Raw genomic sequence first — 13,757 nt, 5'->3', positions numbered from 1 at the left:
TCAGTATGAAGGATTGTCCCTTTTATCAACTCTTTTCAGCAGAAAGTAATAGCCAATCGAATCCAGACAGCAGTTGGTGGTAGCGATCCACTCTGCGACATCAAGAAACACGTGCACAAAGTCTTTACTTGAATCATCTGATATTACATATTGCAACAAAAGACCAATATGAACAGGCGTGAAGCAAACTATGAATGTGAACATGTTCGCGGTGATGATAGCGGCAATGTTTTTCCTTTCCACTTTATCCCTGCCTTGGACATGCTTAAGGGATCTGATCAGGATGTAGATGGTTTGTGTGGAGCAAAGTATTACGATGAGCACTGGAATAAGATAACCTAAAATCTCTAAAAGCAAGAAAAAGTGTTGTTTGAGCTTTTTTGTCAGTTTTCGATCATAGCAGTACTCTAATTTGTCTGGGAGAAGGTCTTTATAGTTACAAGCACAGATGACCGTTATGATCGTCCAGATGAAGATGCACTTTGAAATGGCGATCATCTTACTTTTGGAGGCCAGTGCTTTGGTCAGAAACGGAAACCTGACGGCTATGAATCGGTGAATGCTGATGGCTGTAATGGTGAAGATGCTGCTGTACATGTTGGAGTATTGGGTGCACAGCAGGAATGTACACAATTCACTGGGTTTAATCGGGCAAAAGGTTTCCAGTATTCTGAGAGGTAGGAAGATAATGGCTAGGAAATCAGCCAACAGTAGATTGAACATGTAGATGTGCGTGTCTGTCCAGCGCTTGAGGCGGCAGAAGATACACAGAGCCGTGACGTTGAATAAAAGGCCCACTATGAAGACAGGTGTGTAGGCCACACGTTCAAACAGACTGAGTGCTCTGTCTGTGTGGTTCAACACTGGATTGCAGTTATATTCAACCTAGATGAGAGTCAATGATAGTGTACAAAAGTTAGTGGTTGTTTAAGTGAGAAAGCTGCTTGCAGAGGTTTCACAATTTTGAAGACGTCACAACAAGATTTGAGCACTTAAGCTGCGCTTAAAATATCTGAATGTCATCAGTGCATGCAAAATATTCAAATGCATGAGCTCAGATGCTGCAGGCCTGTTTTTTATACACTAACTTCACTTTTCGCAGTTGTTTTTGCTCGTTTTTGAATTAAATAGCAATGCTGCAGCATCTTTTCTCAGACTCAAGTTGATCAGTATCTTTTAGGTGTGGTGGGTTTTGCTGACTGTATGAGGTCAGTTCTTATGCAGTTAGAAGTGGGTTGTATTTCATCATGAGGAAGTTCCACTGATGTTTCACAGCCAGGACAGTGTTGATAATTATGATAATCTACTGTTTTATCATTAAGTGAGTGAGTGAGTGAATGAGTGAAGTGACATACGGCCAAGTATGGTGACCCATACTCGGAATTTGTGCTCTGCATTTGACCCATCCAACGTGCACACACACAGCAGTGAACACACACACACACACACACACACACCGTGAACACACACCCGGAGCAGTGGGCAGCCATTTTTGCTGCAGCGCCCAGGGAGCAGTTGGGGGTTCGGTGCCTTGCTCAAGGGCACCTCAGTCGTGGTATTGAGGGTGGAGAGAGCGCTGGACATTCACTCCCCCCACCTACAATCCCTGCCGGCCCGAGACTCGAACTTGGATTACGAGTCCGACTCTCTAACCATTAGGCCACGACTTAAAAGAACATACTACTTTTTTGTCAGTTATTTACCCTGGAAAATGTGCCCTGTTGAAAAATCCAACATATGCTGGTTAGGTATGAACATATGCTGGTTAGAGCCAGCTCATGACCAGCACATGAGCTTAAACCAGCTCAAACCAGCAGCCATGCTTCAAAACATATACCTAACCAGCATATGCTGTTTTTTCAACAGGGTGCTTTGTGCAGAATAAATATCACATGGTTTTATATTTTGTTATCTAATGCAATGATATTGACACATTTTTAAATGTAGCTTAAGTTTCTAAATATTTTCTTGGCCACTGTACTGTATGTAGAGAGTGTACGTGCAGATAAGCATTGAGAAACATGCAGCTTGCTGTATAAAAAACCCACTGTGGTTTGAAATCAGTCATGTATCTTTAAATACATAGATGAGGACAGGAAGTGTAGCAGTTTGAGGTTATAGGCAACGCTTTAACAAACTATAGGTTTGTAAGGAATAAGAAGTTGATTTTGACGTAAAATATATATGCAGTTTAGATAAATACTTTAAAACTCTAAATACAAAATCATATGTAAAACGTACAGTTTTTCATGCTCTCGCATTTATAAAAATAAAAACGTGCCAGTACAGGGTGTACGATTACAAATATTACATTTGTAGAAAATTTGTTATGATTTTAGTATTTACTCTTTCTATTTATTATGAATTTATTTTATTAGTAATGCATTTAGCTCATTTTTATTGTTGTAAAGTACTTCACTAAATTTACATTTGTAAATTAATATGAATTACATGTTATTAACAATAATATCAGCTACATGCTTTAAATAATTACAGTGAAGTGAATCAGCATGACCTCTGTAAACTCTTTCGTAATCCCTTGCATTTAAACACTTTCACTTAAAAACCATAAGTTGTCATGTTAATAAGACAAGCTTGACTGCTACTTGAATAATCTTTTTTTTAACTTCCAGTTATTCCTTCATTTCCCTGATTGACAACAAGAACAACTCACCATGATTTATAGCTTGTTCTTCTCTCAAAAAACTCCTGTGAGTCTGTCAGCAGTGCAGTGCTCGATGCATTTAAAGAAGTGAAATGAGTAGGATGTCTGCTGCATGACCTGCCAGCCTGCTTCTTTCCTCTGCTGATGTCACATCATTGATGTGGATTCTGATTGAACTTTTGACATTGAAGGTGTCAGAACAGATTAACCAGATCCTCACTGCTGTCTACAGATTTCCGTAATATGCAATTCTTATATGGTGTTATAATCTTTACTGGAAAAATGTTATTGTGAAATGTGCATGGAATTTAAAAAACATGATGTGTGTGGTTGTGGTCGTGAGAGTGTGCAGATTATTTAGTGTGTTAGTATATGGTTAAGTACAGATACGCACAAACATATTATACTGTATATATAATGTGTATACACTGTAAAAAATCTAAAGTTGAGAAAATGTAAAAGTTTAAGGCAATCAGCTTAGTTTTCTCAACTTCTTGTTTTCAGTTTATGCAACAAAAAGTTGAGGAAACTAAAAAAAAACTCCTGAAGCTGGTTGCCTTAAACTTTTAAGTTTACATTTAAATTTAGTCATTTAGCAGACGCTTTAATCCAAAGCGATTTACAAATGAGGACATAAGAAGCAATCAAAAGCAACAAAAGAGCAATATGCAAGTGATATAACAAGTCTTAACGTAGTACACATAGCAAGGTTTGTTTGTTTTTTATTATATGATAAATAAAAAGAAAACATGGAATAGAAAAAGAATAGAGCAATCCAGTGTTAGAGGCCTTTTTTGCTTTTCTTAATTATACAATAAATAAAAAGAAAACAAATAGATAGAATACAAAAATAAAATTTTTGAAAAAAATTTTTTAAGAATAGAATTAGAATAGAGATAGCTAGAGTTATAAAGATGAAAGAGTCATAAAGATGAAAGAGATGCGTTTTTATCCAATTCTTGAAAATGGCTAAGGACTCAGCTGCTCGGATTGAGTTAGCCTATTAGCTTGTCAATCGCATCTCCATCAACGTCGTTTTCTACCACTTTTCCGCTCTCTCTCTCTCTCTCTGTTTCTTTTCCCTCTCGCTCCTTTTTTATGAGTCCATCAAACAACTGTGGTAAATCGGAATTACTCTACAATCACAGAGAGTAATGGCTTCTCCTTGCGTCATCACCTGCCCCGCTTGCCACATGTACAGTTTATCTGTCTCTGTCAGCAGCGAGGGATTCACATGTGATAAATGCAGGGAAATAGTTAGGCTGACAGAGAAGATTTCAGAATTAGAGACACGCATCCAAACCTTAGTTGAGGACAGTAAGAATGTGAGGGCTACGGCTTTGGATGCGACTAGCTCAGGGACTCCTGTACATTGTTCGGTTCCGGTTTCAGCTCCTCTGCAGCAGGGCAACTGGGTTACTGTGACGTGGCATAGTCGAGGGTCAAAACACCACTCTTCCATTCCGATCAAAACATCAAACAGGTTCTCCCCACTCAGTGACGTACCCACTGAGAAACCTGATGAAAGTGCTCTAGTTATTGGCGATTCTATTGTACGGAATAGAAACACCAGCCACCATAGTCCAATGTTCACCGGGAGCCAGAGCACCTGATATCTTGGAAAATTTAAAAGTGCTGGCTAATGCTAAACATAAATTCAGTAAGATTGTTATTCACGTCGGTGTTAATGATGTTCGACTTCGCCAGTCGGAGATCACTAAAAATAATGTTAAAGAGGTGTGTGAACTTGCAAGTACGATGTCAGACACTGTAATATGCTCTGACCTGCTCTGACCCCTGCTTACCGGGGTGACGAGATTAATAGCAGACTGCTGTCACTCAATGGCTGGATGTCTAAGTGGTGCCCGCAGAATAACATAGGTTTCATAGACAACTGGAAGAGTTTTTGGGCCAGACCTGACCTGTTGAAAAGAGATGGTCTTCATCCCTCCTGGGGTGGTGCCGCTCTTCTCTCTAGAAATATGGCACATAGTTCGTACTTGACTAACTGGGGCCCAGGTCAGGAAGCAGACAGACTGGCTAAACCAACCGTCTGCTAGACACCTCACATCAGTTAATTCTCAGCACATAGAGACTCTTTCACCTAGATATCTCACTATAGAGACTGTGTCTTTTCCCCGAACTAGTAAATACAGAAAAAAACAAAGAAAGAGCAACAATTTAATTGATGTTCAACAAATAAAAAACATATATAATACAGATAGACAAATAATAAAGCTTTGCTTATTGAATATTAGATCCCTTTCTACAAAAGCACTTTCTGTAATTGATATGATCACTGACCATAAACTGGATGTGCTTTGTTTGACAGAACAAAGAGGTCTGGTTTTTCTAAGAGGTCGGGTTTCAAGTATAATTCGTTCGAAGTAATTGTCACGAATCTGGTCCATGCTCTCCTGGTTTACCACCACCAGAGGTCACCAGTTCACCACATTGACTCTCACACTACACAGCACACTGGACTCCATTTCCCACTATGCATTGCACAGATCACAGCTGTCACCATTCACTCATCACACACACCTGATGCTCATTTCACAATCACACACACTATTTAAGCCATGGACTTCCTCAGCATCAGGGCCAAGTATTGTTAGCGTTTATCACTAACCCAGCGATAGCAACTTTAATTTTTTTTAAATGACAAAAGCACACAATAAACTGCTGACTAATACTTTACTGAAATAAAGTGAAAACATAATATATAAATAAAAACAAATTCAAGATATTAATAAAAACTCTTAAAGGGGTCATCAGATGCAAAATTCACTTTACAAGTTGTTTGAACATAAATGTGTGTTGGAAGTGTGTGTACAAATCAATCCTATCCAAAGTGTTAAATCCACCCAGTGTTTTTTTTTAAATCCTCAAATCAGGCTGTTCTGAGATTCCTGTCAGAATGACATAGTTCTGTACAGGCCCCTCCCACGAGAGTTGATTGACAAGGCCGTCTTACCTTAGACCCGCCCTGAGTGAGCTGAGAGACTCCGCTGCAGGGGAAGACAAGAATGTCTCAGATTAAGCGATTGAGGTGTTTTGTTGTTGGATGTAATAATAAATATAGCAGTCATTATTTACTCCCGACATCTGAGCCGCTGAAGACGAAGAGGATTAACCTTACTTTCCATGTGAAGTGAATGCGCCTATCCAGAAGAAGTGAGTATAAGGGTTTTTATGAATCTTTACAAATCGCCTTTCCTAATAATGCGTTAGTTAGCCAGTTTCGCGGCTGAAGTTTACAGTCTGCTCGTCAACGTACAGAAGAGAGGGGCGGGGTCAGCAGAGCTCATTAGCATTTAAAGCAACATGAACTAAAAAAACAGCTTGCTGAAAACAGAGCTGATTTTGACAGGGTAAGTATGTGTTTTTTACACTACCATTGAGAAATTTTAACCAAAGTATGTTATAGACTTTTCATTAAGACCCTAAAGAATCTTATCAACTTGTGGAAAATGGGCATCCGATGACCCCTTTAACAGGATCTCAATTATACTAAAATAACACTGGTGTGAATCAGGACACTGGCGCCTGCTGGCCGAATGAAGAACGACAGTCAGGTTCATTCATGTCAACCTCTTACACAATACAACTTTGTGTCTTTCTTTTCTACTGTAAATTGCTTCTTTCTCTGGTCTTTCTCCCTCTGTTTTCTTTCTTTCTTTGTCCGTGTGCCACATTCTAGTTTGAACATTCTGAATCAGAGCAGTTTTTTTTTCCAAACCATTCTTTTTATTCTCTCCCAAAATTGCTTTTCAGCCAATAATTACAACACAGTCCAGGGTCAGAGTCTGGGGTCTCTGTGATTTGAAAGACGGTGAAAACGGATGACCGATTTCTCTCTTTCAGGAATGGTCTGTACTGAACGGCATCTTTTTTTCTTGATGGAATATCTCAAGTAGGTCAGCTGAACACTTCTGATGGAAAATCAGGTACATAAACCTGCCTATATCAAATCAATCTAAATATTCAATCAAACTTTACTACTTTTTGAGGCATTTTGCAGACATATATAAGCATTAATATACGCATTCATTTTGCACTCATTCAACCCACCAAAGCCGATTTTTAACTCTTTTTTATCTTATTTTATTTTATTTTTTATATTATTGCTTTTTTTTTTTTTTTGGCCTCTTCCCGCAATATTCCTTTATTTATTTATCATATGTTTATATTGTATATTGTGTGTGTATGCGTTGCATCACAGGAATAAATTCCATTTTAAAATACTGTATATTAGATATAGATTATAAAAAAATATACTGATTTATATAAATAAATCAGTTATTTTGGTTACAATAATATTTCACAATATTACTGTTTTTTATGATCATTTAAATGCTCCTTGGAAAACATGAGAGACTTATTTCAAGAGCATTAAACAATTTATAACATTTGCATGTTATACAGTAGCATCATATCTTACCTGGCACTTTCTGCACTCACCATTTTATTATTTATAGTATGTAGCGTTTTGTTTCTTACTGATGTTGTTCTTGTACTGACAACTGAATCAAATTTTTCTGTATCTCTGCTGTGATTCTCAGTTCCTTAGGGTAAGATCTATCTTGTCTTCTTTTACTTTAATAAACACTGGAGCTCTACAGAGAAGGATTTCAAACACATTTAAAGACATCAGCTCTGGAAAAGAAGGGAAATGTATACTGTATCTATCTATCTATCTGTATGTCTTTTGTTCTGTCTTTATCTATATATGTCTGTCTTTCTGTTTATCCATTCTGCTCACCCTCATATGGTCATATGTGGTGTTATTTCCTTCTAATATGCTGTAAATGTTTCTCTCTGTCTCTCTCTCTCTGGTGTGAAGCGCAGTGTGCTCGCTGTCAGAAAATGTGCTGGTGTGGCCCTGCTGCATGCGCCGCTCGCTGTGAATACTGATTTGGACTCTTGCATCAGCTCAAGTGCGATGTGAATATGCTAAGCTAGCACTAACGGAGCAGAGAGCTGTTACATAAGCTCTGACCACCGGGACTCATTAGATCTCTCTGTTTCTCAGCAATGCTTCTCTCTCTTTTATAGAATTCACCAGTTTCATGGAATCTGATAGTGGGAGGAGAATGAAATGAAACCGTGTAACCTCTGAATGACCCCTGAAGTTTGAGAAGTCCCAAGATGCGAGCAAGCGAGAAAGAGAAAACACTGAAAGCGAAAGGGTCTTGTTTAACTGAAAGTGAGAATGAATGATGGTATTAAAAGGAAGTAGAACAGCTGTAGTCATGGAGACCAGCTCAATTGAAAGATGATGATTTTTGAAGGATGGGGTGCTATTGTGTGAAAGAAGGACAGGAGGGAACAAAAGGTGAAAGAGACAGCTGGAAAAAATATAGAAAATATAGTATCAGAGTGACAGAAACTAGATGTGTTTAACTGAGTTAAACAGGAAGAGTGTGTGGGGTGTTTCGAGCTCTCAGTATTCTTTGTAGGAGGTGAGATTGGGATGGGGTGTTACAATAAAATTAGGTCACCAAACAGAGAGAGTTTTGTCATCTTTCTAGTTCATCTGTATATGGGTGTTGTTTCCTTGGCTTTTATTTCTTCCTATCTGGCTGAAATTAGATCCAGCTGCTTTCTTTCTTTCTTTCTTTCTTTCTTTCTTTCTTTCTTTCTTTCTTTCCAATTTATTAGTAATTTATAGAGTCTAAGCAGACTAAAGCAGATATATAAGCAGATTAAAGGAAATATTATACTTCAATGCTTTTGTTTGCTTCAACAACATTTTGTGAAAAAAAATGCAAAAGCATCGAAATATATATGTTAGTTGACTCATGCTATTCTATTTTGTGCTACACAGGAAAGAAAAAGTGGGTCAAAATTATTGATTTTTCTTTTATGCCAAAAATCATTAGGATATTAAGTAAAGATCATGTTCCATGAAGATATTTTGTAAATTTCTTACCATAAATATATCAAAACTTCCTTTTTGATTAGTAATATGCATTGCTAAGAGCATCATTTGGACAACTTTAAAGGCGAATTTCTCAATATTTTGATTTTTTTGCACCCTCAGATTCCAGATTTTCAAATAGTTGTATCTCAGCCAAATATTGTCTGATCCTAACAAACCATGGAAAGCTTATTTATTCAGCTTTCAAATGGTGCATAAATCTCAATTTACACTTAAGACTGGCTTTGTGGTCCAGGGTCACATATAGTAAAACACTTGCATTGTATTTTCCAATCTTTTGGTGGGATAAAACTGACTCAAAACTGAAGCAGCCTTTACCATCACTGTCACTTTATACAATACAGATTGTTTTAAAGCTGCTTCACATTTATTAACATGAACATAACAGTGTTAATTAAAAAAAATAAACAAATTCTATTTCAGCTATAAAGCAGCCCCAAAGAAGATAATACTGTATTGAGGTGTTTCAGTTTGATTCAGTAACTGTGTCAGTGTTGCCAATTTCATCAATTATGAAACAAATTCAATTCAAGTAGCACAACAGAAGGAAATAGTGTCATTATCCAGCATAATTCAAGTCAGTTCAGTGCTGATTCAATTCAGTTCAATAACAAGATGTGCACCTATTTTGCGTCACAACAGAATGTTAGAGCTTCTACAACACTGTAAAAAAAAAAAAAAAGTTGAGTCAAGTTTAAAAAATGTTTAAGCCAAATTTTAAGGCAACCAGCTTCAGCAGATTTTTGAGTTTTCTCAACTTTCTCATGCTGGTTGCCTTAAAATTTTAAGTTGGCTCAACTTTTCTTTTTCTTTTTTTACAGTGAATATCTGCTGGGTTTGATAAATATGGCTATGAAGATAAATATGACAATTTTTGTTTTACATTAGAACCCCAAGCAGAAAGAAAGTCAAAAGTCAATCACAACAAAATACGCAAATTAATATACAGCTGTGATTTGCTCTCATTGGGGTTTTGGTGTTAGTCAACTCTATTATCCGTATCTCTGAGCTCTTTAGAAAATGGAAGAATACGAGAGCTGCAGGCAAGTGTGCTATAGCGTGTGCACTAACAAGGCGGGTGGGTGCTAATCAGCCTATCCCTGCCGCTATATGGGTCAGCCTCACAAGGCACGGCGCGCTGGCTGACTCAACGCTGGTAAACAGGCTTGCTTGCTCACCCGTTTCCACAGCAACACCGTCCCTGCCCTTTCTACGTGTTCTCAATGGCTCTGCAAGCATCTGCTTCCTCTCACTGCCGGAACATTTGCAGGGAAATTTGCCTCACAAATCAGAGACACATCACTAGTGTTCGCTTTTGTTTGCCATCTTGTTGGTGACATACGTCTTCTTTTCCAAATGGGCTATCATTCTGTTTGTTTATTCTCTTTCGTTTTCTCTAGATGGGTTTGACTGTCATCGCTGACGTTCATATTCCTGTCATTTTTTCCTGGCATGCGTATTGTTCTCTTTGAAAGGTGGAGGTAGAAGAAGTGCAGATGTTGTTGTCAGATACCTTTGTTGACCAAAGCCACACATGCCACTCATACTATAGAAGTCCTACATCGATTCAGTCTCATTTGGAAGTTTCCTTTATATATTATATAAAGTTCTGTTGAAGATAGCAGTAGCCTGGTGAAGACAGAAATGTGTTTTTTCCCCTCGTATCACTTCAGGTCTGGATGTTTGATCACTGTTCGGTTCTTGAGGTAAAGGATAGGTCGTTCTTTGATGGTCAAACTAGCTGTTGCGAAATGGGTTTGGCTGTAGTTGGCAGGTTGGTTCATGCCCGCAGATTACAATTACATCATGTGTCTGATATTTAACAAGTGTGAATCTGAATCAATAGGCGTGGTTATGTTTAAAAGCTTTTCCACAAAGGTGTGTCGAAGCTGCATTGCTGTGACTTTGTGCATGGACTAGTGTTATTGTTGGCTAAAACTAAAATGATAAAAAATTGTTTTCATCTATTGAAAAAATATAAATATAAGGTTAAAAATAATTTCAAAATCATAAATTAGGTTTAAAAGATTAGAACAGAGATGAAAAAATATAAAAATAACTAACAATGTTACTAAAACGTACACTAATTAATATAATAATATATAAATAATATCAAAATATCAGTGGTATGCACATAAATAGCCATTTCTGCTATCAAAATAAGATTTATTACACCATTTTTCCTTTCCTATCTGTAATGACTCAGGCTCGGGGCTCAGGTGTTATAGATCAAGGTTTGTATTTTGTATTTTGTATTTTTTTTAATGGTAACACTTTATATTAAGGTGTCCTTAAGGTTATACTTTACTTGTACTTACTATTATAATAACAATAAATTATTCATAATTACATGCAAGTAACCCTAAAACAAACCCTAATCCTAAGTAAGTACATGTTAATCAATATTACTCAGTACTTAAATATATAATTACATTGTAACAAGGACACCTTAAAATAAAGTGTAACCTTTTTTATACCCACTTGGCAAAAATTATAAGTCTGATCAAAGGGTCCCACTTTATATTAGGTGGCCTTGTACTTTACTGTACATTAAAAATAAGTACAATGTTGTGTTCATATTGTATTGCAAAACACTTTTGCTGCTATTAAGGTGGGATATGGGTAAGGTTAGGGACAAGTTTGGTGGTATGTTTAGGTTTAAGGGTGGGTTAAGGTGTAAGGGATGGGTCAACAGTGTAATTATAAATGTAATTACAGAAATTAATTACAGCTGTAACTACATGCAGGTACATGAGACAAAGAGGATGAGCAATGATGGAGGAGGAGGAAGAGAGGAATAAAGAAAAGGAGAGAGGAGAACAGGACAAGAGAGAACGGAAGGTGAGAAGGAGGAGGGAGGAGAGAACACGAGATGAGGAACTGTGTTTTCACTGACACACTGACCCGGCAGCATGTTGCCTGGAGTCCCATCAGATAAACAGGCTCAAGCCAGCGGAGATTAGAGAGCTTTTGAAATCGTAGAAAAGCAAGGGATTAGAGGGAGGAATAGAGGGGGGCAGGAGGGAGCGGGATTATGGCGCCATGCGTAGACTGGATCAAACATAATCCCTGAGAACGCTCAAACCTCCATCTTGGTTACAGGGAGAGCGAGAGTGAGGATTTACCCATCAGTCACCTCATCAGTAAATAATTGCCCAATGAGTTTATGATCAGTCCGTTCACTCTATTCATCAACGGTTCAGTTGCAATGTGCATTTCTTTTTACGCATTAGTAATATTTCTCAAACATTATCTGAAAGAAAAAAAAATAGGTACAAGTGTTGTCACTGGGGAGGTACCTTTTCAAAGGGTACACTTTGTACTTAATTTAATTGTACTTAATTAAAAGGTGCTATTATGTAGGCCTACCATTTAGAATATGTACACTATGTATATGAACACTAGGTACTAATATGGGGTAAATAAGGTGAAAAGGTATATCTTTTGAAAGGATATCATGCCAGTGACAGCTTTTTCTGAGATGATTACAAGCTCAAGTCAAAACAGCCCACCTGTTTTGCTTCCTAAATGTGAGGTTCCTTCTTTAGTGTAAGTGCAGTTTTATCTTCTGTCAGGCAGAAATAGTAAGTCTGAATGCTTAGAAAAGTAATGGCACACATAAGCTATGATTTGAGGTTTCATTCATATCACATACGGTGCTCAACAAGTTTAATACTTTTGATAGTAGAACAGACAAATCGGTAGCACTTTATTTTACAGTCCTGTTCCTCATGTACATACTATGTACTTATTGTAGTAATTACAATAACTAGGTAGTAACTAATTACTAACCCTGAACCTAACCCTACCCCATGTAGTTATCATATATTACCAGTACTTTTACAGTAAGTACACTGTAAGTACATGTAATTACACATACTGTAAAATAAAGTGCAACTGACAAATCATTCATTTGGCGGTCTGCTTCCACCCACCAGAATTGAAAGAGCCGGTCAGTGTCTTCAGAAAGAAAACAACATGATTTTAATAGAGACAGGGACAAATTGTTTTAGAAAAGCTACCATTCCTGTTGGTATCAAACTTGATCTAACGGCTTTTTGGGTAGATGATAGATTTTTTAAAAATTATTTCAAATGTACAGTGTCATATTTGATATGCAAATTTCTAAGACATAAAATTATCAACATGATCAAAACTTTGCTGAAAAACCTGTTGTGCATGATCTTCTACGTTAGATCTGTTTTTTGATTGATAGTTAATTTTTTTAGTTTTTATGGTACAACCCAAATTCCGGAAATGTTGGGACATTTTTAAATTTGAATAAAATGAAAACTAAAAGAATTTCAAATCACATGAGCCAATATTTTATTCACAATAGAACATAGAGAACATAACAAATGTTTAAACTGAGAAATTTTACAATTTTATGCACAAAATGACCTCATTTCTAATTTGATGCCTGTTACAGGTCTCAAAACAGTTGGGATGGGGGCATGTTTACCATAGTGTAGCATCTCCTCTTCTTTTCAGAACAGTTTGAAGACGTCTGGGCATCGAGGTTATGAGTTTCTGGAGTTTTGCCTGATATAGGTTTCCAGCTGCTGAAGAGTTCGTGGTCATATTTGACATATTTTTCATTTAATGATGCGGCAAATGTTCTCTATAGGTGAAAGATCTGGACTGCAGGCAGGCCAATTCAGCACCCAGACTCCTCTACTACGAAGCCATGCTGTTGTAATAGCTGCAGTATGTGGTTTTGCGTTGTCCTGCTGAAACACAAGGCCCTCCCTGAAATAGACGTCATCTGGAGGGGAGCACATGTTGCTCTAAAACAGGGATCTCCAACCCTGCTCCTGGAGAGCTACCATCCTGTAGATTTTAGTCCCAACCCTGCTCCAACACACCTGTCTGAAATTAACAAGTAGTCTTGAAGACCTTGATTAGCTGGTTCAGATGTGCTAGATTGGAGTTGGAGCTGAAATCTGTAGGACGGTAGCTCTCCAGGAGCAGGGATGGAGACCCCTGCTCTAAACCTTTATATACCTTTCAGCATTCATAGTGCCTTCCAAAACATGCAAGCTGCCCATACCGCATGCACTTATGCACCCCCATACCATCAGAGATGCTGGCTTTTGAACTGAACGCTAATAACATGCTGGAAGGTCTCCCTCCTCTTTAGTAATGTCA

The 13,757-nt window shown here is 37.6% G+C and overlaps 1 protein-coding gene across 1 annotated transcript; it reads right to left on the bottom strand.

The window, feature by feature from the left end:
- On the bottom strand, nt 1-10,393 carry LOC306845777 (G-protein coupled receptor 55-like; the record flags this gene model as incomplete). The annotated part of the gene is made up of 2 exons (XM_079378758.1): nt 1-885; nt 10,301-10,393. The coding sequence occupies 2 exons, from the start codon at nt 10,391-10,393 to the stop codon at nt 1-3; spliced, it is 978 nt and encodes a 325-aa protein (XP_079234884.1).
- Nucleotides 10,394-13,757: the final 3,364 nt, after the last annotated feature.

The sequence above is a fragment of the Barbus barbus genome, assembly GCF_936440315.1.
Source record: "Barbus barbus genome assembly, chromosome: 26".
In the NCBI taxonomy this organism is placed as follows: domain Eukaryota; kingdom Metazoa; phylum Chordata; class Actinopteri; order Cypriniformes; family Cyprinidae; genus Barbus; species Barbus barbus.
The sequence above is the reverse complement of the archived record's forward strand: the minus strand, read 5'-3'. Positions and strand labels throughout refer to the sequence as shown.